At 34.1% G+C, this 24,385-nt stretch overlaps 1 protein-coding gene across 6 annotated transcripts in view; it reads right to left on the bottom strand.

Moving 5' to 3' along the window:
* Nucleotides 1–24,385, bottom strand: part of SESTD1 (SEC14 and spectrin domain containing 1) — a 143,452-nt gene that overhangs the window by 31,988 nt on the left and 87,079 nt on the right. For 3 of the 6 annotated variants that reach the window (XM_001377461.5, XM_007494451.3, XM_056794082.1), the window contains 4 exons: nucleotides 21,195–21,308; nucleotides 16,504–16,601; nucleotides 15,090–15,145; nucleotides 5,787–5,998 (listed from right to left, as the gene is read on the bottom strand). In XM_001377461.5, the coding sequence (XP_001377498.3) occupies nucleotides 5,787–5,998; nucleotides 15,090–15,145; nucleotides 16,504–16,601; nucleotides 21,195–21,308 (480 nt within the window). The remainder of the gene's footprint in view (nucleotides 1–5,786; nucleotides 5,999–15,089; nucleotides 15,146–16,503; nucleotides 16,602–21,194; nucleotides 21,309–24,385) is intronic. The other 3 variants (XM_007494452.3, XM_056794084.1, XM_056794083.1) reach the window with 1 other exon arrangement.

Raw genomic sequence — 24,385 nt, forward strand, 5'->3', positions numbered from 1 at the left:
TCTGGAAGGACTAGCCTCTGGAGAGTCCCCTCTTCTTAGGAAAGGCCTCAGGGCTAGAGTTTTTGTTTAATTTACCTCTGGGTCCCCCTTTTGCTGAGGTCTCTGAAGTCCTGCCTGGTTTGGTCCAGACCAGAGTAATTATCTCTCTCTCATTTTCCTTACTTTTAGTCTTTCTATTTGTAAATAAGCTACCATAAAAGTCATTCTGACTTGAGTAATTTATTTCAGCAACCACACTCTTATATATACGGTCCAACCATAATTTTACCATTTACAAAACAAAGATGATATCAATTGGGGAATGGCTAAACAAACTGTATTACATAAATGCAATGGAATATTATTGTGCTCAAGAAATGGCAAATGTGATGAATACAAAGACTGAACAGATTTACATGTACTGATGAAGTCTGAAACAGAGCAAAGAAACAGCATACACAACTACAACAATGCAAAGAGAAAGAGCCACACAAAAAAAATCAAAAGTAATGTTGTGAAATTATAGTGAAATAAGATCATTTATATACATTATATATAAATATATATATGTACATATATATATTTATATATACACACACACATATATATCTTACTATTACTTAGAATGTTGTTCTCTATTACAAAGAAACACTATAGGAGAGGAGATATAGTTCTAATTTTAAAATCAGGAAGACCAGGGTTTACCAGATCTACATGAATAAAGAAAATTTACCAAGCTGATATTGAGAGGAAAAACAGGTCATTTTCATATTAATTCCTTGTTACTCTTAACATTTAAGGCTATCTTTCCTGCATGTAAGAGAATGCTCTTTAATTAACATTTTTTCCTTAGCTTATGTTCTGTTACTATTCTGCTTTTGTTACTATCCTGTTGTAGGTAACGTTGGAGGGATGTAGCACAAGGCTCTCTATCCTTCCTAATTACTGTTCTTGAAAAAACAGTATACAATCCTTCCTTTAATCGGGGGAGGAAGAGGTGGAAAAACAAAACTAAACAGAGAAAATATTAAAGAGATACATGCAGGCATTTCTTCAGCTTTATTATCTTTGTGGATCAAGAGTTCTGCATCTATTCCTTATGTTATTCATTCAGGATTAAGAGTACTGAAATAATACATCTTTCAAATGTTTTAAATAATTCTTACAATTAACTGCCTCGCTGATTCAAATCACTCACATGATTTAAATTCCAAAAGTAAAAGCGCAACTAAAGCAACTGGAAAATTTAAGCTCATTAACAATCTGTTAAATATGTATTTATAATAGGCTGTTTTCTTTTTCTAAAAACAAAAACATGATATGAACCATTTAAACTTCAATTTTAGAATTCCCCAGATGCAAATGAAATGATGGCATCTTATATCCAGGTCAATAGAAATAATTAAAATTACAGTAGAAACCACCAACTGCATAGAATATTAAAGAACTGAATGCTTTATATAAAAAAAATCAAAATTTCAGCATAGAAAACAATTAAATAACTATAGTTTTATTATATGATATGATTCAATTCATTTACTATGCAGCACTAGCAATGCAGACAGAACAAACATATTACTATTTCTAATAAAAATGATGTAAATTGAGTTTGATGCCCCAGTAAACAAGTCTATTTAAATGCATTAATAATGGCAGTTCACCAAAGGATGTTATAAAACTTCATTCCAATTTGAATATTAATTTACCAAAAAGAAATATTTCAGATCCTATTTATATCATATGCTTCTGTATTCTCCTATATAACCTTCAAAAAAAAGGCCTAACAATCTACTACTGGTTCTTCTAGTTCACAAAAATTTGCATGATCATTTTTTTTAACTTCCCATTAAGAGAGGTAAGATAATGGATAGAGTGGAGAAGGATTAGTTCAAGTTCTGCCTCTGAAAATCTCATCCCTAAGTTGGCTCTTAAGCTCTTGGTTCCTTCACTATAAAACTCTAAGTTAGAAAACAGTTGCCAGTTTATTCTTGGAATGATCTACTTCACCAATTAAATCACAGAACCTTACTATTATCTTTCTGACTATTCAGCATATTCTTGGGGCTCTCAATAACACTACTTGTAGGATTTAAATTAATATCCACTACTTCAAGTATTATTTTATAAAATTTCTTATCTGACAAAAATAGAACCAAAAGACTAAGATTTTTTTCTACCTGCTCAAAAATCCTCCGAGCACCACCAAACTGCCACAAGAAGGAAAGAGACCCAGAGATGCAACTCCACCCAATTTATATCCTGTCTATGTCAGACATAGACACAACATAACCAATAGGAAGTGAGTAGGGTGCTGGGAATGATAGTTTTGCTGGGGATCTTAGTTTTTAGGGTAACGGATTCTAATTACATAATCTCCCCTGAGATCCTTTGGAAGACTAGTCTCCCCAATGGATCTTGTAAGCATAACCAATTTATAAATTACAATAATTTGAGGATAAAAGGGAAAGAGAACAAAACCAATGACTACTAGCCTCACTGCCAAAAAGCCAATTAGGGGGCAGTTCCCTTTGGCATAAGAGTTTACATACAAAATAAATGTGTTAAGGACCCCCCCCCCAGTTCAATTTCACTACAATCCAAAATTAATTCTGGATCTTTCAGGGCAGTGTGAGGTTTCTGCAGGTATCTCCATGGCACCTTCTCCAAGCAGTTCACTTCCTGGATTCTGGGAGGCAGCAAGTTTCTTAACTTTCATAAAATGAAATTATACAATTCCCCCTGAGAAGGGTATTGATAAACACACTGATCAACTCAGGATATATTAATTTTCACTAAGAAAAAACAGCTTTATAAAAACCAATAGTAGAGCAGCTAATTCAAGAAAACTTTTTGGGTCTAAAAGGCTTTGAAGAATCTAGATCATTCTGGTGGAGGTAGATTAAACTGAAGAGTTAAAAATCATCTAGAAACTACTTGGGCTTCATGGGAAATTCTCCCTCTTGGGAGCCATCCAGGGATACCACGACCCCAAGGAAAATCTTCCCAATTTCTCTGGTATGAGACTGTAACAGTGGTAAAAGACATGTCTTTATATGTCTCATCCATTATATTTTTATAAATGCAGAGGTGGGGATCAGTGCTGTATGTGGAAAGGAAACAAAACTGACAATTGGTGGGGGAAGGGGAAAATGGGAGTGGTAGTTGGGTCTTGTGACTAGCACTTCCTTCCTACTGGGAGTGGCAGTTGAGTCTTATGGCTAGCACTTCCTTCCTACCCAGCTTTACTTCCTTCCTGGTGTTAGAGGAGGGAGGGGCTTGTTCAGCCCAGTCTGGTGTGGTATGCCTCTTCTTGGTTCAGCCCGAAGATTCAGGCCCAATCACTTCTGAAGGACAAACTGTTCTTGTTTGCTTTCTGTCTACTGCTAAAATTCTGAATTAGACAAAGTGAGGACTGATATAGAGTAGACGGAAGTGGGAGAAAGCCCCACCAGCCTATGAGGCCTGGCCTCAGCTCTGTAGCTGAGGACAAAACTCCAATCCCAACTGATTATTAAACTTTATATTATTTGAATTCGCAGTCAGATAAGTGGACTATCTTTTCTGGTCATAGAGGGAGCTGAATATTAGTTCAGTCATTTCAGGACAAACAGTCCTTATTGAACCCCTGCTGCTTCCTCCCGGCAGGGTGCAGCGCTCTCTCTCCTTTGCTTCACTGAGCAATATTCCCTCTCTCCCTTCAACTTCTCCATACCCTGCTACAAACCTCCCTTTATCCTCCAGTTTTTCCAATCCCCCCATTCCCCATCTCTTCCTAAAATAAATATTACATATAACATTTCATTTCAGCAACTAAATGGACCCTTTCCTCTTGTTACAAACAACTCAATGGTACTTTATCTTCTCCAATTCAGTCATATGGGGAGGTAGCAGAACTTAACAAAATAAAATCTTAAAACAAGCAATCAGAAAAATACAATATATGTGACAGTATACAGGCACTGAATTAAAAAGATATATTTTTTTCAAATTCTGATACAGGGACTTCCATAAAATAATGGAGTCTGAAAAGGCTTAAAAATCCACATCCAAACTCTCCAGGACCAATGCACCCAGGAACAGTAGGAAGAAAAGACATTCTAAAGCTGGGAGCTGTTTGAGATAGGCAATGTACTTTTCTTTCAAAGAATGAGTCATGCTTGCAATTCTACTTCCTGTTTGGAAGAGTAACCTTCCTATCCTTCACCCTAGGGGCAAAACTCCAGGAAGCAACTTGCTTCCCCTGCCACGTGGATATAGGGAGTTAAGAGGGTAGAAGCTCTCCTTAGGTAAAAGCCCTTTCGGAGAATAGTTATTGCCTAAGAGAAACACATCTGGGCTTCCAAGGCAAGCAGCTAACAAGCACTCAGCTATTAGCAATGTAAGGGAAAAAGGGATTTGCACTTTCCAAGTCGCCAGGAGAGAGGCTCCATTCAGCAGCAGCAATAGCAACAGCCAGAGCAATAGCAGCAGGAGAAGCAGAAGCAATGGCTCCACAAGGACTACCCAGAAAGGGAGGCAGGACCAGCAGTAACAGGCAATAGCTTGGAAGAGATGGGGGGAGGGGGGAAGGGAAGAAGGGAGAAGCCATAGCAGGAGAAATGAAGTTTCTATTCAAACTAATCTATTCAGAGGGAATTAAGGGTTCTGAACCCCACTTCTAGCAAACATTGGTTTGCTCCCTCTTTCTTTTTCATTTCCCTCTTATCCCTAATTATTATAGTTTCTGATTAGGTAAAATGATTCACTGGGGAGACTAATCTCCCAAAAAATCACAGGGGCTTTTGTAAAAGAGAATCTTTTATTCCCTTTGTCTATTTTAAGTTAACACTTGGTTAACAATAATTTAAGTACCCCTACTTAGTGCCTCACTATATTGTGAAGAAAGTATTAACTCTCCTTTGTCTACCTTTTGATTGAGTCAATAAAAGGTTGAAGTAGGTGGAGCTCACAAACCACTTAGAGAATTCACACCCTCAGAAACTCAATCAGCCAGGCATCTGTAAACCCTTTTGATAAGTATTCACCCTTCCAGAAGGTGTGAATTGGTTCCCACAAACACTGCCCTCTGGACAGTGCTAGACAATTTGGAAGCTGTGATTGGCCCCTGTGAAGAAGGGCAGAGACAAGAAATCACTAAAAAAGGCCTTGAATTTCTGGGGCAAAGGATGTTGACTCCAAGAAGGAAGCCAGCTTCAAGAAGATTGGCTCAAGGAAGAAAGTGGGCCTCAATAATCACCTTAAGTTCTAGTCATCTTGACCTGCCTGGTGGAGGGAATTTGGGTGAGTGGATAGCTGGCTTTCCCTTCCTGTCTTTTGGAGAGAGTTTAATTCTGGTTGAAGGTCAACAAGTCCTGGCTAAGTTGAGCACAGGTGCAATATTTAGTCATATAGGCTAATGTCTTCTCTACCTTTTTGTATTTCTCTACTTTCACTCTTTCCATCTCTTTTGTAAATAAAAGCTATTAAATGTTATTTCAATTTTGAGTAATAATACTTTGAATTGGTGATTACTATATTATAATTTTCATATATTTTAGTCAAACCCTTAATTTTAATTACTACACACAACAGAAATAATGTATAATGTATAATGTATAATGTATAATGAACATAAGAACATTTGATGTACAGAAAATAATAATAAATATAACTGGGGTGATTGAGTTAGGAACTTCATTTAATCTAATATAAACAAGATATCATGAAATCTAATATGTTAAACAGTGAATAAAAAAATTCAAAGAATCATTAAAAATTAAACAATGATTAGTTAAATATATATATACCAAGATGATCTTGGCACCTACCTGCATTACCTTCTGCTGAATTTCCTCTAGTTGTGTGCGCTTACTACGCTGTCTACAAACTTCCTGGTAACGGGTGTATTGTTCTCGTAATGAATCTAGCAATTTCATGACTTGTGGCTGGGCAAGTAATTCATCATCCATGGGTGACCATGAAACCCCTCCATCAGAGCCGTTAAACCGGCGCTGTTGTAATTCAGACAACAATTCGTGGCCTTTGAGAACAAAAGACAATTATTAAAATCCCTAAAGAGGAAAATAAAAGAATACCTTTTGTTTTGTTCATTTTAATAATCTTTTAGAAACAAAAATGCTACAGTAGCCTGTGAACAGATCCTTAATCTTGTATGTATACACAAACAAAAAAGCATGGGAAAACCTGCCATTTACTTATTTATGATTACAAGGCACCAATCTACATTTCACATTAATCTCTTATAATGCAATGACACTTGGTTATCAATCTATCCAACACACCCTTCTGTCACACTAATTTAAGTTAAACCAAGGTTCAATCATGGTTCCTTTTCTTTTTCTATATTGTTCTCAGTGATCTCATCAAATTAAATAGGTTCAATAAAAATTTTCAAACAGATACCATCCAAACTTATAAAACTATTAGACCTAATTTCTTTTCTCAATCTGGTACTCCTACCTCCTAATGCTTACTGAGAACTATCACCTTGTTATTTTTTAGAAGCTCTAACTTACTGTATCCAAAAGAGAGCTAATCATATCTTCTTCCTAAATCTACCCTAATGGGGGGTTATGGGGTGGGGGGAATGGAGCGGCACATGCGCACCCCACAACCACTCTTTCAGTAAGTTACAGATCTTCCCCTCAACTTCATAATTCCCTGGTTAGTTGAAAAATCATAGAGTGTACCTCCACAGTATTTCTCATGTATAGTCTTACAGTTACCGACCTAGGAAGTCTTCATGATTTCTGAGCTGGATTATTATTATAGTCCCTGAATAGGTCTCTCTCCTTTAGGACTCTTCTCTCAAAATATCAGACAAAATAAACTCCAGACCACCAAACTAATTGAGTCACTCCCCTGACCAAAACACTATATTCATCTGGCATGTTTCATTCTGTTTTTCTAGCTTTATTTTACATTTTTTCCCTTCATATGTTCTAAGCAAACTGGACTGATATTTTCCATATTCAATATTATACCTTCTTCGATAAATTGACATAAACTTCTTCCTACGCTTGGAATGCACAACCCCTGTTCAACTCCACCTTACAGAATCCTTATCTTTCTTTAAGCCTCCACCCAGACCTGATTTCTTCTATTAACCTTTCCCTAATCTCATACATTATTGGTCCTTTTTATCTCCCACAATTACCATGTGCAAACTCTCCCCCAAATGTAAATTTCTTGATGGTAGAAAGTGTTTAGTGTTTGTCTTTGCATTCCTAGATTCCAACAGGTGCTCTTACTGGGGCCCAAATGAATATTTTGTTAAACCCCTACCTTCTGTTTTAGAATCAATACTAAGTATTAGTTCCAGTGCAGAAGAGTGGTAAGAGCTAAGCAATGGGGGTTAAGTTTAGTTACCTGGGATCACACAGCTAGGAAATGTCTGAAGCCATTATTTGAACACAGTATTTCCCATCTCTAGACCTGGATCTTTATCCATGGAGCCACCTGGATGCCATCTTTAATGAATATGCCTCCTTTAAAGAATATTTCTTGAATTGAACCAAACTGAAATCCTGATAGGCAGGTCTAATTACAGCAGCAAAATGATCAAAGCAACTATTCTGTGTCAGTCACTGTGTTAAGTTTTTCAGAATTCAAAGACAAACTGAAACCACTCTACTCTTAAGGACCATATTGCATTCAATTTAGGGGAAAAGTTGTGTGTGTGTGTGTGTGTGTGTGTGTGTGTGTGTTCTGTGTGTGTGAAAGACAGACAGAAAGAAAGGGGGGGAGGCAGACAGAGAGAAAGAGATAGACAGAAAGAGAATACAGAAAAATTGGGGGGGGGGACACAAAACTATATAACGGACATGTTACTTTCACTTTGCCAAGAAGAAAGTAAGGGATTTAATAAGGTGGAAGTGAGGAGGGAACTTTTCAGGAATGGCTTTGCTAATGCAAAGGCATGGAAAACTAAGAGTGCTTTGAATGGGTAACTAGGAAGACAGTTTGGCTAGATCAGTGAGTACAGGAAAAATAATGAATAATGAGGCTGGTAAGATAGTTTGGGATGAGATTATGACTGGTTTCAAAGGCTTAAAAGAAGAATATGTATTTAATCTTAGCCATTGAAAAAAGGAAAGGCAGATCATTATGGCAATGCATGAACGACAGATTAAAAGGAAGAGATGAAAGAAAATCATTTAGGAGGTCACTGAAATCTTCAAGGCAAGAGGTAATGAAGACCTGAATGAAGGTGATGGCTGTACAGATAAAGAGAAAGGGTCAATTTTGAGAGGTATTTGAGGGGTAGTAAAGGTAAAACTTTGGAACTGATGAAATATCTGTATATGTGGTGGCTAAAAGTAAGAATTTAAAGATAACAACAAAGTTCTGAACCTATGAGACTGGAAGAATGGTACTTGACAGAAAATAGGAAAAGTTTGATAGAAAAATAATTTTTAAAATTTAAGGTTTATACAGAAAACTATAAAAACACAAATCTGTGTATACATACACATGTAATATAAACACAAGGTATTTTTATGTGAAATTGTGTATGTATAATCTTATTTAAATCTCACAACAACCGAAAGAGGTAGCTAGATTTATTCTCATTTTACAGAGGAAGAACCTGAAACTGAGATAGGTTCAGTAACTTAACAAATTCAGTATCTGAAACAAGATTCAAATTCAGATTTTCCAGAATTCTTTCTAGTATCTCATCTGATAAATGAATTCTGTTTGTGAACATTATTTAGTAAAAGATAATGAGTTCCATTTGGATATATTGAATCTGGGGTATCCACTTTATATATTTGGATATATTGAATTGGGGTATCCACTTTATTTTCTCAGTATAAATTTTATTTTATTTTTCCCCAATTACATGTAAAAACAGTTTCCAACATATTTGAAAGACTATTGAGTCTCAATTTCATTCCCTCACCTCCAACCTCCAAATACTCCTTGAGATGGTAAGCAATCTCATATAGATTTTACATGTGCAAACATACAAAACATCTTTCTATACTAATCTTTGGAGAAGGAAACTCACACAGAAAAAAATTAAGTGAAAAAAGATGCTCTGGTCCGGATTAAGACTCAGTTCTTTTTCTTTGGAAGTAAATGGCATTTTTTATCATGAGTCTTTTGGGAGAGTTTTGGATTATTATATTGCTGAAAACAGTTGTTATTTGTACAAAGTTCTGGTCCTGCTTATTTCACTCTGCTTTAGTTCATGTCTTTCCAGAGTTTTCTGAGCTCTTATTTGTCATTTCTTACAGCACAATAGTATTCCATTTCAATCATATGTGAACTTACACAGCCATTTCCCAATTGACTTTCCAAATCTTTGAAAGGCATCCAATTTAAAATGGCAACAAAACAGAACCAAGAGAACAATGTACACAGAGACTGATACACTATGGTAAAAGTGAATGTAATGGGACTTCTCTACTAGCAACAATGCAATGACCCAGGACAATCCAGAGGAACTTGTGAGAAAGATCACTATCCACCTCCAGAAGAAGAACTGTGAGAAAAGAAACACAGAAGAAAAATATCTGCTTGATCACATGGGTTGATGGGGATATGATTGGGGATGTAGACTCTAAAGGATCACCCTAGTGCAAAGGTTAATAATATGGAAATGGGTCTTGATTAATGACTCATGTTAAACCCAGTAGAACTGTATGTCAGATATGGAAGGTGGTTGGAGGGAAAGAACATGAGTCTTATAACCACTGGAAAATATCCTAATTCATTGAATTAAATAAAAAAATTTTAAATAGATAAATATGTCGAATGAGAAAAAATAAATAAAATGGCAACAAGAGGGCAACAAGGTTGCTCAGTGGATTGAGAGCCAAGCCCAGAGACAGGAGGTCCTGGATTCAAATCTGACCTCAGACACTTCCCAGCTGTGTGGCCCTGGGCAAGTCTCTTGATCCCCATTGCCTACCCTTACCACTCTTCTGCCTTGGAACCAATACACAGTATTGATTTTAAGATGGAAGATAAGGGTTTAAAAAAAAAATAAAAACACTAACAAGGGGGTGTTCAGTGTGGATAGGTGGTTCAGGGGATAGAAAGCCAGCTGGAGTTGGGAGGTACTGGGTTCAAATCTAGACTCAAATACTTCCTAGCTGTGTGACCCTGGGCAAGTCACATAACCCCCATTGTCTTGTCTTTATCACTCTTCTGTCTTGGGACCAATACACAGTAGTGATTCTAAGATGGAAGGTAGGGATGTGTTTGTTTGTTTTTTTTAAGTGGCAAACAAAGAACTGGTCATAGAAGATTAAATCTGGGAGAAAGATTTGTCATATGAGAATAGAGAAGATAATTTAAACTATAGGATATCCCAAGAAAGAAGCTAAAGGAAAAAAGTCTGAGAAAGGACTCTAGGATGGAGACAGTTAGAGAGCATGATGTGGATGATGTCAGTAAAAGAGGTAGAAAGTGAGTTGTTAGAGAAATTAGAGTACTATGCACAGAAACTTTAAAATAAAAACAAGACAAAAAAGACCTTGTAACCTGATATTAATGGGCCACCAAAATATAGTACGAGTCATATTTATCACTATTTCCTTCCATATTCTTTACACTCTTAGCTAACTGAATTATCCACTATTTCCTTGTCTATCTCCATGTCTCTATTCATGTTACTTAAACCGGGCTACTTACTTAATGCCGCATATGCTTTATTAAATAACTTTGCGTTTGGCTTTCGCTATACCTTGTATTTAATTCACATCTCATTTTCCAAGCCAAAAACTGACCATCTTTCAAGGACAAATGTAAACGTCACATACTCCACCAATCACTCAGCAATCAATGCAGAACATATTTATTAAGTGGCCATGGTATACAGGAGATTGTGTAAGGACACAGACCTGAGGCTCAGCCACAAAGAAATCAGTGGTAAAGCTATGAATATAGGGGAAGAAAAGAAAGCTAAGAATCATAGCAGATCTCAGGGCTAGAAGGATGGGAGTCTAGTCTAATCTATAACTGAAAAGGAATTTCTGCTTAAGCTCCTCCAAAGTAGCCATCTGAAGACCAGACTCTTACATGTCGTGGGGAGACGACTCTACACTTTTGGATTGCTCTACTTGGAAATTTTCCGTGAACCCCAAATCCAAGTCTTTGTAATCACTATTCAAGGCTCCCAGTCCTGCTCAGAGACCATGCAGAACAAAGTCTGATCTCTCCTTCCACTTGACAATAATTCAAATATTTAAATAAAATGATGATGTTTCTGAGGAGGCCTTTTTAATTTTTTTCTCAGAACAGACTATCAACCACCAGACACCACCAACAAGATGGTTGTTCAATCCATATGCAAGAAAGAATTCCCATTAATTCAAGTGGTCATCCAGCTTCTGCTTGAAGATCAGCAGTGAAGGAGAATCCACTACCTTTTGAGGCAGTCCTTTATACGTTTAGTCAGCCTTGAATTTTAGGAAGTTTTTCCTGAAATGAAGCTTAAATATGATGCCACAGGATACACATCTCTTGTTCCTTCTTCAAGCCAAACTCGTATATCACAGTCTTCAGTATTCCTTATCCTCATCAACTTATTATACATGAAGATAATTTCCTGAATGTAATAAAATCTGATGTCCAGAACACAATACTACAGATGTGTTTCAACCAGGAAAGAATAGAGTTCCTGGGTTCAAACCTAACCTCAGAAACTGCCTAGCTGCATGATCTTGGGCAAATTACTTAACCCCAATCGCCTAGTCCATGCCACTGTTCTGATTTGGAACCATTACTTAGTATTGATTCTAAGAGAGAAGATAAAGAGTTTAAAAAGAAAGAATATAACGGTAGGACTTCCCTTGCTCTGGACACTATGCCTCTTTATTAAAGCTGCTTAATATCCTGGTAGCTCCTTTGATTTCTGTGTAACACTGTTAACGCACACTGAATGCAAAGCCCATTAAAATCACTGGATCTTTTTTGAAGGAACTACTATCTAGCAATACTTTTTCTACATAATACGTAAGGAGTTGACCTTTTGTATCTAAAAAGGACTTTAAATTTATCCCATTTAAAATTAACGTCATTATATTCATCCCATATGCTGATGTCTTGTTTGGAATCTAACTCCACTGTCCAATGTGTTAGCTATTCCACTCACGTTGATGACATTTGCAAGTTTGATTGGAATGTCATCTGTTACTTAATCCAAGTTAGTTATCAATTAAATCAGTGAAAAGCACCAGGAAAGCCAGAAATCTCTGTTATGACAATGTGTCTGAGGCTGGAGTTGAACTCAGGCTCTTCCAAGGTCCAGGCATGGTGCTCTTATCTACTGATCTACCAGATGCTTAAAAATAATAATAATAATAAAATACTAAATAATATAAGCTTAATTAAATCAAAATCTCTCCAATAAATTTAGATAACAGATTAATTGAATGATCACCATTTCAGTTGTATTTGGGATATAATTAATTTATAATAGTTTATAATTATTAACTTATGAGATTATTCATGGTGGTGGTAGTGATAAAAACACCAGTATTAGTTGGAAGGAAAGCTATAAAATGGGATTCCTGGTTACTTGCAGATTTCAATTTTCCATGATGCAAAAATTCATAAATTTCTATAAATTTCCTGGGAAATGCATTTTTTTAAATATTTAAACTAAAATGTATGTCTTTAACAACCGCATTTCCATGGTAACAACTTCCAGCACATTATGCCTAGGAATCCTTCAGATACATATCTGTCTGTATACACGCAGATGTCGACAAGTATAATGATATGTTATTTTCCTAATTTAAAAAACCCTAAAACAATTTCATGACTCAGATACTCAGGGAATTTCAACACACAGAAATAGAATTATGATGAAGCATGACTTTAAGGAAGCTCAATTGTTACAAACCAAGAAAGCTCATTGTAAATATGCTTATATTTTGGTCACACTTCTAATTTCAGTTCTAAGATAATAATTACCCATAATAATAACATAGCTGGTGGCAGCTGGGTAGCTCAGTGGATGGAGAGCCAGGCCTAGAGATGGGAGGTCCTAGGTTCAAATCTGGCCTCAGACACTTCCCAGCTGTGTGACCCTGGGCAAGTCACTTGACACCCATTGCCTAGCCATTACTGCTCTTCTGCCTTGGAGCCAATACACAGTATTGACTCCAAGATGGAAGGTAAGGGTTTAAAAAATAATAATAATGATAACAACATAGCTGTAGTCCACCAAAAGGAAAATGCTTTTAATTGCTTAAACTTAGACTATGGTTCTTTTTTTTTTTTTTAAACCCTGACCTTCCATCTTGGAATTGATACTGTGTATTGGCTCCAAGGCAGAAGAGTGGTAATGGCTAGGCAATGGGGTTAAGTGACTTGCCCAGGGTCACACAGGTGGGAAGTGTCTGAGGCCAGATTTGAACCCAGGACCTCCCGTCTCTAGGCCTGACTCTCAATCCACTGAGCTACTCAAATGCCCCCAACTATGGTTCTTTTAAAGGGTCATATGGAAACTACTTATATAAAGTGAAATTGCAATCTGGATAATGTTTTACCAATAATTTTACAGTTTCTTATATCATTTCAGTGACTACATTCATTTCTTTGGAAATTGTGATATCTGAATACAGAAACATTGAAAAATAAAATCTGTAGACAGTTACACTGAAAAAAAAAAGAAATGCTTAGGATTCATTTCTTTAGCCTTCTAAAATGTTTTAAGAGGGGGCAGCTGGATGGCTCAGTGGATTGACAGCCAGGTATAGAGACAGGAGGTCCTAGGTTCAAATCTGTCCTCAGACACTTCCTAGCTGTGTGACCCTGGGCAAGTCACTTGACCCCCCATTGCCTAGTCCTTACCACTCTTCTGCCTTGGAACCAATACATTTTATTGGTTCCAAGACAGAAGGTGAGGGTTTATTTAAAAACTAACAATAATAAATAAATAAAATAAAATAGTTTAAGAATACCTATTTTTAAAAGGCCATTTTCACTTAAAATAATTATATAGATTATCTACTGAGAACATTGATATAAGATAAATATACTGGGTTATAATTAAAGAAATATCTGATTTTATATATTCTAGTTTGTTCTACCTCAGTCAAAAAAAAAAAGTTAATGAAATAGTCACATCAGAGCATGTTCATTCAACAAGTAATACTTCGAAGATTAAATTTATTATTTTTCTAATATCAATAAATAGCATTTTATAAATATTTATAAGTACTTTAAAGTACTGATGGATTACGGCAAGAAAGACAATTTGAGGAATTTCCATGAAGAGAATAATACAATTTTGTGGGGTCAAATGAAATTTGAAGGTCTGTTCTGTTCCTTAATAATTGTTTAACCTTGGGGAAGTTGCTAACCTTCTAGGCTTCAATTTCCCCATTTATAAAATGATTAGATATGAACTAGATAATATCTCAAGTTCTTAACAGTTCTAAATTCTATGAACTCTAAGTGGCATATGTATTTAAATAAATGAAAAAAAAGGGATTTTACCCTGATACAAAATTTTAAAGGTTAAAATAAAATTTGTTTTGGTTTTGTTGTATCTTTAATCTATATATAGCATTGTAATGATCCACAGGAGTTAAGTGTGTTCTGACAAACTAATAAAGTGACAACAGTTCAAATTATTTTCATCTCCAAAAAGCTGCAAAAGATTTTGTCACTCAAAACATTTGAAATTATTGAAAGAAATAAACTTAGATAAGTTGTAGAGGAGAATTGTGTCCGGGGATAAGAGTAATGGAGAACAGAGGCTGACATTCCTTCAAACGTGGAGATGAGGTATCTGGTGGGGACTGACTTTAAAAACAGAAACAACCTATCCTTGAAATTGATGTTATCAGCCTTGTAATACTGTTTCTGACCCTATAACTTAAAAGTAATTGTTCTCTCCTTGGTTACTAATGATTTCTTAAATTCTATATTCAATAACCTTTTCCCAGGACTCATTTTGCTTACTTTTTCCTGAGATTTTGATACACTGACCACACCTTACTAAATGCCTTCAGACTTAGCTTTCTGGTGATGGCTCTCTTGATCCTCTCATACTTATTAATTATGCTTCTTCTTCCCTAAACAATGGTCTCCTCAAAAGTTCTGGTCTTTTCATTTTTACTCAAAAAGTGATAAGCTTCTAAACTTACCTGTTTGTAGAACTGTCTCAGGATCAACCGATGGAAGAAAGTTTAAATCCATAGATCTAATGATTACCAAAATTTTGAAAATAAAATTAACAGCTAAATATGTTATCTGAACAACCAAAGAAAATGTTTAGAACAGATGAAAACTCTTGATACAAATATATGTACATATCATGGCTGGATATACTAGAATTCTGCTAATTTCTAAATAAGAAAGACCATTAGACGTGATTAAACATTGATAGCCATAGAAATAACATGATAAATTTGTTATCATTGCTAGTACATTGTGTTGATTTATTCTAAAAGAAGTTTAGTGTGTTATACTAATACTTTCAAGTGAATTCTAAAAAAATTTACTATAGTATTTATCCAGTGAAATTTATTTATTTATTTATATAAATATAAATATATAAATAAAATCCATTTATTTCAAAGGAAAGAACTTTACTTTGTTGATAAAATGATGCTAAAATCGAATCAAAGAAACAGGAGACAAGCAAACACTATTATTTGAAATTAGTAATATCAAGATTTTCTATTTGTAACAGATGCATAACTAGAAATATAGTGCATTTGAATCCATGAAAATGGCAGTTGTCTAATAGGTTTCACTATTATTTACAAAATTACATCTAAAAGATAAGTAGGGCTAATAAGTGCCTTCATTCTTACATATTGCCATATGATAAATTGCTGGTCTAGTTATCAATTTATATCCAAGCAAATTAAAGGAGCCAATTGCCGCCTTAAGTGTTTAACCTTTATTCTGAGAAAAGGATTTGTCCCACAGAGTAAGAAAAATGGGAACTTGCAAAGCTGGAAACTTGTTAAAATGATAAATCTGAGAAGTGACACTTTGATATTACAACTGAACAATAATTACAGTCACATTTATAAAATAGTAAAATTTTCAAAATGAACTCATGAATAGAATATACTGTCCATTTTGCAAGGGGAAAGTTCCATAAGCAAAAGCTTTTAAGTGCTAAAATGTTTTAGTTAGGTTATAATAATTTTATTAAAATCTTTGCTTCTTTGCTTATTCTTTCCTAGCACTCAAAAAGGCTAGAAAAAAAATTCAATTTAATTGCAATGTTTTAAAAGAACCTTCCAAATAAAATTCTTAAAATTGAACATTTACTCATTATTATAAATAAAAATAATGCATAATTATTTATCGAAAAAGGGCTTTTAGGAATAATAAAAACTTTAGTTAAAAAAAAAAACTAAAAACCACCCTGTAGTAAAGCTAATTATTATCAACTGAACATGAAATTAATACAAAATCAGAATGTGAATTTAGACTGTAAATTTGTCTATGCTCACTAAATTATTTTGTAACTCAAGAGATATTTCATTTAAGAGAAAACTTAGCTAAGCAATGTTGTATATAAAATAAAATTCATCTACATACCTGTCTTTCTCCTGCTGGTTTCCCTTATCACTTCCATTATTGATCAAAGCAAGCTCATCTAGTAAAGAGGTAGAGTCTTTGGTAAACTTCTCAAAGACCTAAAATGTGACAACTTTTGTTAAAGCACCTTTTTAGGATCACAAGACCTGGCAGCTTCTAATTTAAAAAGATTTTCCAATAAATATTCCAAATGACAAAAAATATATATCTTTTGGCTTACAACCAAGTAAAAGTTAACACAAAAAGTTTTAAATAACTCTCTGGGGGGCGGGGGGTGAGGGATGGGGTGGACCTTTAGTAGAAAAGAGAACTTTTAAGTATTGCTGACGAAAAGACCAGAACTAAATAGAAACAATAGAAGTAAGTACACAAGAGCCCAGAAAAATCTAAAAGGGTATGTTTATTTGAATAAATGGAAGGGACTTTCTGATGGTATGGTACTAACTCTAAGTAAGTGTCCCTCCAAAACATTAATATTTTCTAAGACTACAAGTTAAATAAGAAAAAAACGGTATCTTGGAGGCATATCACTGTTATAAGGGTTTTAAGGAAGAAGGGGAAAAGGTAGGGTAAAAAAAAGAATACACTAGATTAGGAGGATGAAAAATGTGGAATTTGCTATTTCTTAAGATTAGGATTCATGGAAAGAAGAATATATAAACATGAAGAAAAGGGAGGGGAAAAGTGTGAGGCACTTTTATTAAGCACTTTATAAATATTATCTCATTTGATCCTCATAACAACCCAGGAATTAGGTATTATCTTCATCCCTATCTTACAGTTGAGGAAACCAAGAAAGGTTGAGTTTAAGTGACCTGCCTAAGAATCACAGCTTTTAAATCTTTGAGAAAGGATTTGGATTTAGGTCTTCCTAACTCCAACCCAGCTCTCATTCATTTTGACTTGTGGGCATCAGATAAACATCACGCATATCAGAAACAGACAAAAGAGGGTTATATTCTACTCAGTGTGGAACAGAAATACAACAAATTTAACAAAGAAGAGCAGGAATGGGGAGAGAAGCTTAAGAGAAAGGCTAATACTGAGAACATAATGACAAGCAAAACAAACTTCCTCCTTATTAGGGGTGGTGGAGAGTTATAAAAGGAGGAGAGAGAAAATGAGAATTTATGGGAATGTCTTAGGATTGTCCTTTAGACAACTGGGAAATGGTTAAACAAAATTTGGCATGTAAATATAAGGGAATTATTATACTCTAAAAAAGAAATCACCGAAAATGAGAATCCTAGGTAGTATGGTCACAAGAATGAAGTGAATACAATCAAGGAATAATGTAATCAATAATGTTGTAAAAAAATGTTTTTTGAGAATAATCTAAAAGGACACTGAAGACATACTCAGGGAAGGTATTAGAAGAGATAGACTTGTGCAAGTGATATTTATGCCACAAAAGATCATACCATTATTACCCTACAATTGATCAAAATATGTAGAAAATAAAGTGTTTGGTTGACTATTAAAAAATGTACTTCAGTAAAGCAAAAATGATTTCAAAAACTATCCTGCAATATGTCATCTCTCATGCATAAGACAAAATTATACAAGATTCTCTTAGAGAGAATGCTATATAACCCCCTATTATTAATATCAAGTATGGAATAAAATAGGCATGTGTGCTTAAGGTGTCCACCATTAAAAAAAAAAATCTACAAAGCTTTTTGTTCAGGCTATTATGAAATGTAGCTGAATTAACACTTTATTAAACTCATCCATCAGTATTTTTATCTTGGACAGACACACTGCAAAGAGACCATGAGTTGGACCCAAAAGTCAAGAGAAGGAAGAAGTTTGGCTTGTTTCCCTTTGGGAAACTGCAAAGTCATTTTAATAAAATAAATTTCTCTCAGAAACAAAGGACCACATTTTAAACGTCAACATTCCTTTGGAATCATTTCATGACTATGAATTATGAAATACTACCCTCCCATAAGACCTGAAATTGTGTGAAGATCACACAACTTGAAGGTCATTTCAAGGGCAATGGAAGTGGAACATGGTAGATATAATAAATTATAAACAATGAATTATGAAGAAGCAGAATAAATTATTTCACCGAAGATATGTATGAGAGAGAAAGGAGCTTAAACAATTATATTGATAGGAAGGGGTAACTGAGGCATTTTGTGTGCTTTACTGCTTTAGAAGTAATCAAGGAAGACTCCCAGCATATGGGATGTATTGACTATGGAAAACTTATGGAGTTACATGGAAAGAAATACCCAAGAGGATGGGCAGGCATTTGGGAGGAAATCAAATAGATAAGAGATAGTTTTGAAATTATCAATAAAATTTTTAGTTTTCCACATTGAGAACGTGTGAAACATTGTTTCTTATTTACCCAGGTTATAATCAGAAGTCAGGCAATTCTGGTTAACAGAAATCATAAAACCAGTCGGAAGAATTAAAGATTTGGGAATATTGTTGTAATAGAGTATTATTCAGTAAAAAGGACAATGAATCTTGAATTTTAAAATCTAGTTTTCACGTTCAACCTCCCCTACTTACTAACTGTATGATCCTGGGGAAATTTTTATTACCTTTTTGGCACCCAGTTTCTTCATCTGTAAATGCCTGATATAGTCTCTTCTTACACTAATACTTTTTGATTCTACTTTGTGTCTCTGGTAATTATGTCAATTGCTGGTTTAAAGAGGCTGTTTATACCTAACTGAACAAACTGGTGTTAAATAAAAATGTCTGAAAAATTAGCAGTCATTAGTGGAACATAAGAAAGGAAAAGATGCAACAGTTTAAAGTCAGAATCCTTGGATGCCTTTATGGGAATCAGAATTTGGTAGCACTAACAGGGAGATAGCTCAGAAAGGCTCCCAGGATTCTGGTTTTTAAACCTGGAAGAGGTCAGAGAGACAATCCTATTCAATCTCTTTATTTTATGGATGAATGCAAGGCCTGGAAAGTTGAAGGATTTGCCTCAAGGTCATATGGGTTAAGTAACAGAGTTGAGATTTAAAATGCAAAAGGACCTAACTAATCTCATTCCTTAAGTAAATTTATTGGAGAGAATAAAAAGTTCCTAGATAAAATGGAATAAGCAGCCCATGAGGTAAAAAGCAAAGATTCTGAAAAGGTAGAAAATTGAAACCAGTGTTAAGAATAGTTTAATTTGAGAATGTGACATTAAAAAAAAGGGAAGAAAAAATAATAATTCAGTGGAACAACAAGGCAATCTATGCAGAATCCAAATGCTCTAAAGAAGAAGCAAATGTTCCATAACTCCATAAAACAGGAAGATTTACCAGATACTGTCAGGGACAGTGGAACCTGTTGCTCACCTTGGAAGGAAAAAATTAAAAAGGCAAGATGTATAATGGCCTTCTGTTGACAGGAATGGAGGACTCCACATGAAAACCTGCCTTGACCAAAAGGTGAGCTGCCATTCCAATTATGTGTTCAAATTATTACTGGGAATGTGATAAACTTCATTAAACTAATACTGCCCCTCTGATCAATATGTGAGCAAATCGTAATGCAAAAAGAATAATGGAATATACCTCTAGGGATTTTCTTTTATCTAAGGTGGGAAACTAAAATAGATCCTATAAGCCTAATCAAAATTTTATATAGTGCATTTTTTTCTAACAAGTTATAAAAATTAGATTACTGACAATTATTACCCATTTTTACATTAAAAATCCAATTATCAAAAAATTAAAATAGATAACTGAAAAGATACTTAAAAGATATTATAAAGAGCTTATAAAATAATTTTATAAAATATTTTGTAAAAAGTCATATTTGTTTTATTTCAGTGATCCCTAAACATGAATTCAAAACCAAATATCTGTCTACTAATAACTACAAAGTTTTACAATAACATGTTTCTAAGTCATAAAGGATTAAAAGTCCAAACACAGAAATTAGTTTTGTTTTAAAATGTTGGTATATAGTATCACAGATTTGAAACTGGGAAGGACCTTAGAGGTTATCTAGTCCAACTCATTTACTTTTTATGAAGCACTAAAGAATTCTAGCAAAGTTAAATAACTTGTCTATTATCACCAAGTCAATAAAGAATAGAGCCAAGATGCCTCCCTTCCAAATAAAATTCAAGATATAATCAAAGGCACCTAATGGTGGAAGGAGATATTGTTAGCAAATATAACATACAATGGTAACATTTATCAAGTGACAGTTATTTTTATTCATGGTAAAAATTTACATTGTTTAAGACATCTCAAATAATAACATTTCATTTTTTAAAAATGGATTTGCCAGAATATATTTCTAAAGAAAAATCTGGAATTGCCTTCTCTGGGAATTTTAATTAAAATGTTAGAACAAAAAGTTCCTAGGTAAAGGTTTTGTTACTAATGAATACTAATAGAAATACGGATAAATATGTAAAATACATTGGTAATATTTTCTAGAGTTGTTTAAAATTGTTAAGATTTTCATTTATTCAATAGTATCTATAGTGTCTTTCTTAAAGACAGGCTATATCACCTCTCAAGGACTGTTGCCAAACTATCAGTCTATGATTTTACTTAGTGTACTTGCATAAGTCTTCTCGCACACTCCTCCCTACAAGCATTTTAGTGAGAAAAGAAACACTTTTGTGTTTTCTTGTAATGAAATTCATCTTTAAAAGTATCACAAATTATACAATATCTATATATAACAGCATTTTACCCTCATTCTAATATACATACCAGTCTCTTATTAAGCCAATCCATGTGATCATAGGTAAGACTTCCACCAAAATCTTCTGTTAACTGGCATGGCTCTATATAGCGGGTTAATTTATTAGCTGACACTAAAATAACCTGCAAAGATAAATAAGTAATTGCTATTTTGTAAGCCTTCATCCCAATACATATAAAAATTTAATTAAATTGGCAAAATGGTTATGACTAAAATACAATTTGGGCTCTAATGGCATAATTATATGATGTCAATATATTTGAAGAAGCTATAGCATGTATAAAATTCAAATAATTTCCAGAAATGTACCTATCACACCATTCATTCACAAGACCATGTTTCTTCATTGTAAGTAAATAGCCATGCTGAAAAAGAATCAGATTCTATTCCTTTTTACTAGAACTCACAATTAGGTGCTCATAAAAATGAACTACTCTCTAATAGTATTAATTTGAAAAAAAATCTTTCCTTCTTTCTTAGGAACAATTCCAAGACAGAAAGGCAGGAAGCAGGCAAAGGAGGTTGAATGACTTGCCCATGGTCACCCATAGAACCCTAGGAAGTGTTTGAGGTCACATTTCAAACCCAACACCTACTACCCCCTTCTGAATAGTATCCTAATTTCTACCTAATAAAGAATTTCACACATTAAAAAAATGTAATGTGTAAGAATTCTGTAAGAATTCCAGAAATATATATATGTAAAACCCATTTGGAAAACAAAAAATGAATTTCATTGTGTTAATGTTCTTTATAGATCCCTTCTACATTGTCACCCCTCTCACTACATACTATTTATGCATATGCTCACCTACTAATGAAATACCTTCTATTTAATATATACATATGTAACAGAGCCTCTTTTTAAATACAAATATAAATTATGGCGGTTTATTTTTAAAATAAATTCCAAATAAGATATACAATAGGGAAATACACAATACATATAAAACTAAAAATTATCCACATTAAAGTTAGAACTTTTCTAATCTATCCTTTTGCAAAATGTTAAATACAAAATACAAAAGTACTTTATAAGCAAACCTAAAAGCTATTCTGCTTCTTCAATTACACCATTAAAAAAAATTAAAAATAGCACCATATTATATAAACACAATTACAAAAAACTTTTGATACAAATAAAGTCAGATCCAAACAATTAGAAGAACATTAATTGCTGTATAAATCGAGATTTAAACCCCAGACTTCAATCCCCAGACGTCCTTGGTACTTCCCAAAATTCCCTATAATCTCACCTGAGTCTCCACCTGGACAAGATCACAATTGATTATTTAAAGGGCTTTCTGCCTCTGAAGAGCTCTCTCTTCCTCAACTTGAAACATTGCAACATGTAGTAATTAGGCTATGAATGGGCTAATCAGCCCTAGGCAAATGGCTTACCAATTTATATCTTTTATTTCTAATAATCTTTAATAAATCTCATGATACTTTTATTACTAGAGACTAAATTTAACTTTTACAGTCTGTCACAAAGAGGATAGATGGACTTCATCAGAACTGTTTACAATTGTATTACAACCTTTGGAAAATTTAATGAGCTAAATATCTTAAATTGATTTTAAGGGGTCTTTAGACGTGTCTTTTAGAATTTTTTAAAATAATCTCTGGTCATTTTGCCTGCCCCTAACAGGAGGTAAAGTCCATTTTAGTAGCTGAAGTGAAATACAATTATAATCCCCATCACCCACATTTATAAAAATGTGAATGGATGAGACATCACAGTCTCATACCAAGGAGCTGGGAAGTTAATCCCAGGGCATATAGCACCCCTGCAGCACTCCCAAAAGAGGAGCATCTCTCATTTATATCACTTCAGCTCACATTACCCAACATCAACAGTACAGAGGTTTGGGTTTTTCCTAGACTCCTCTGCCACATTTTTTTAATGATATCTAGATTTCTTAATGATTTTCTAGACCCAAATACGTTTTACTTTGTTTAAAAATATATTTGCCAAGGTTGAAAGATTTGTTATGTTTGTAAAAATTGTGACAAATATCAATCAGTTCATAGGCTTTTAAAAATGTCATACAGCAAACGCATGTAAAAAATGATAGTGGCTTTGTTTGCTATTGTAATTAATTGGGCTATTGAGAATTTTGGGGATATTGACACCTACATATTTGTACTACTACCCTTTATAAAAAAACTGTTACCTTGTGAAATTCATTTGCTCGTACTTACAGTGGATCATGGACAAGAGGAAATGGATCTCATTTTTGGTGAGAAACCTTGTATTCTATATTTCCTTAACTGACACAGTGTGTCAATGATTATAAGCTATATTTTTGAATTTTTTATTATTATATTTTTCTTGCATGCGCAAGATATTATTTCAGTTTTTTTATTTTTTCTCTCCCTTTTATATTTGAAGCACATGTCACCAGTTATTAAGATTTTCTTTAACTTTTTTGATTTAGCAGTAATATAAGTTTAAAATATATTTGCTATAATATCAATGCATACCCCAAAAGCTTGAGACTATAAAAATGATGCCATTGATTGTTTTAAAAAATTATGGGACTTTGCTTAATGATTCTGTCTGATTCCAGGACAAGATATACAAAAGAGCCATTTCACAGGGCCAAAGAAGCACAAAGCTAAACCTGAATTGTGCCAAGAGAGTACACAGGTCAAAAAAAAAATAAAAGAAGAAGAAACCAATCCAGGAAGTATTGATGAAAATTCTAAGCCAATACAAAGGACTTGAACCTAGTGTGAAGACTCAAGGTTGCGACACTTAACATATATTAAGAAGTAGGCCTTCCTTGTATCCACACCCTGAAAATACTTACAGCCGAGTATCTCAAACTTGGCTCCTGGCTCCTATAATCTAGTCCCTTTTCTGTCTTTTCTAGTGTAGCAACTTTCTGTAGTCCTGGCTACTGACTGGGTAAATGCTTACTTGCTTATATCATTTTAATTGGGCCCTGATTCAAGGACCTGTTATAGATTTATTTTTCTTTTACTTGGAATTTTTACACATAAGACTTTGATAGTCTATATTTCATCCAGAAATTATCTTTTTTTCTTTGGATTTTTCTGATGTCTTTTTAATTTCTCTTACCAATTGATTCATATACTTCATAACTTAGCCATGCATCCCTAAATGATCCCTGTGTTTTTCAATCACCCTCTTCAAGGGGGGAATGTAAAAATATTATTTTAAATTGCAAAG

The sequence above is a fragment of the Monodelphis domestica genome, chromosome 4 (genome assembly GCF_027887165.1).
Source record: "Monodelphis domestica isolate mMonDom1 chromosome 4, mMonDom1.pri, whole genome shotgun sequence".
In the NCBI taxonomy this organism is placed as follows: domain Eukaryota; kingdom Metazoa; phylum Chordata; class Mammalia; order Didelphimorphia; family Didelphidae; genus Monodelphis; species Monodelphis domestica.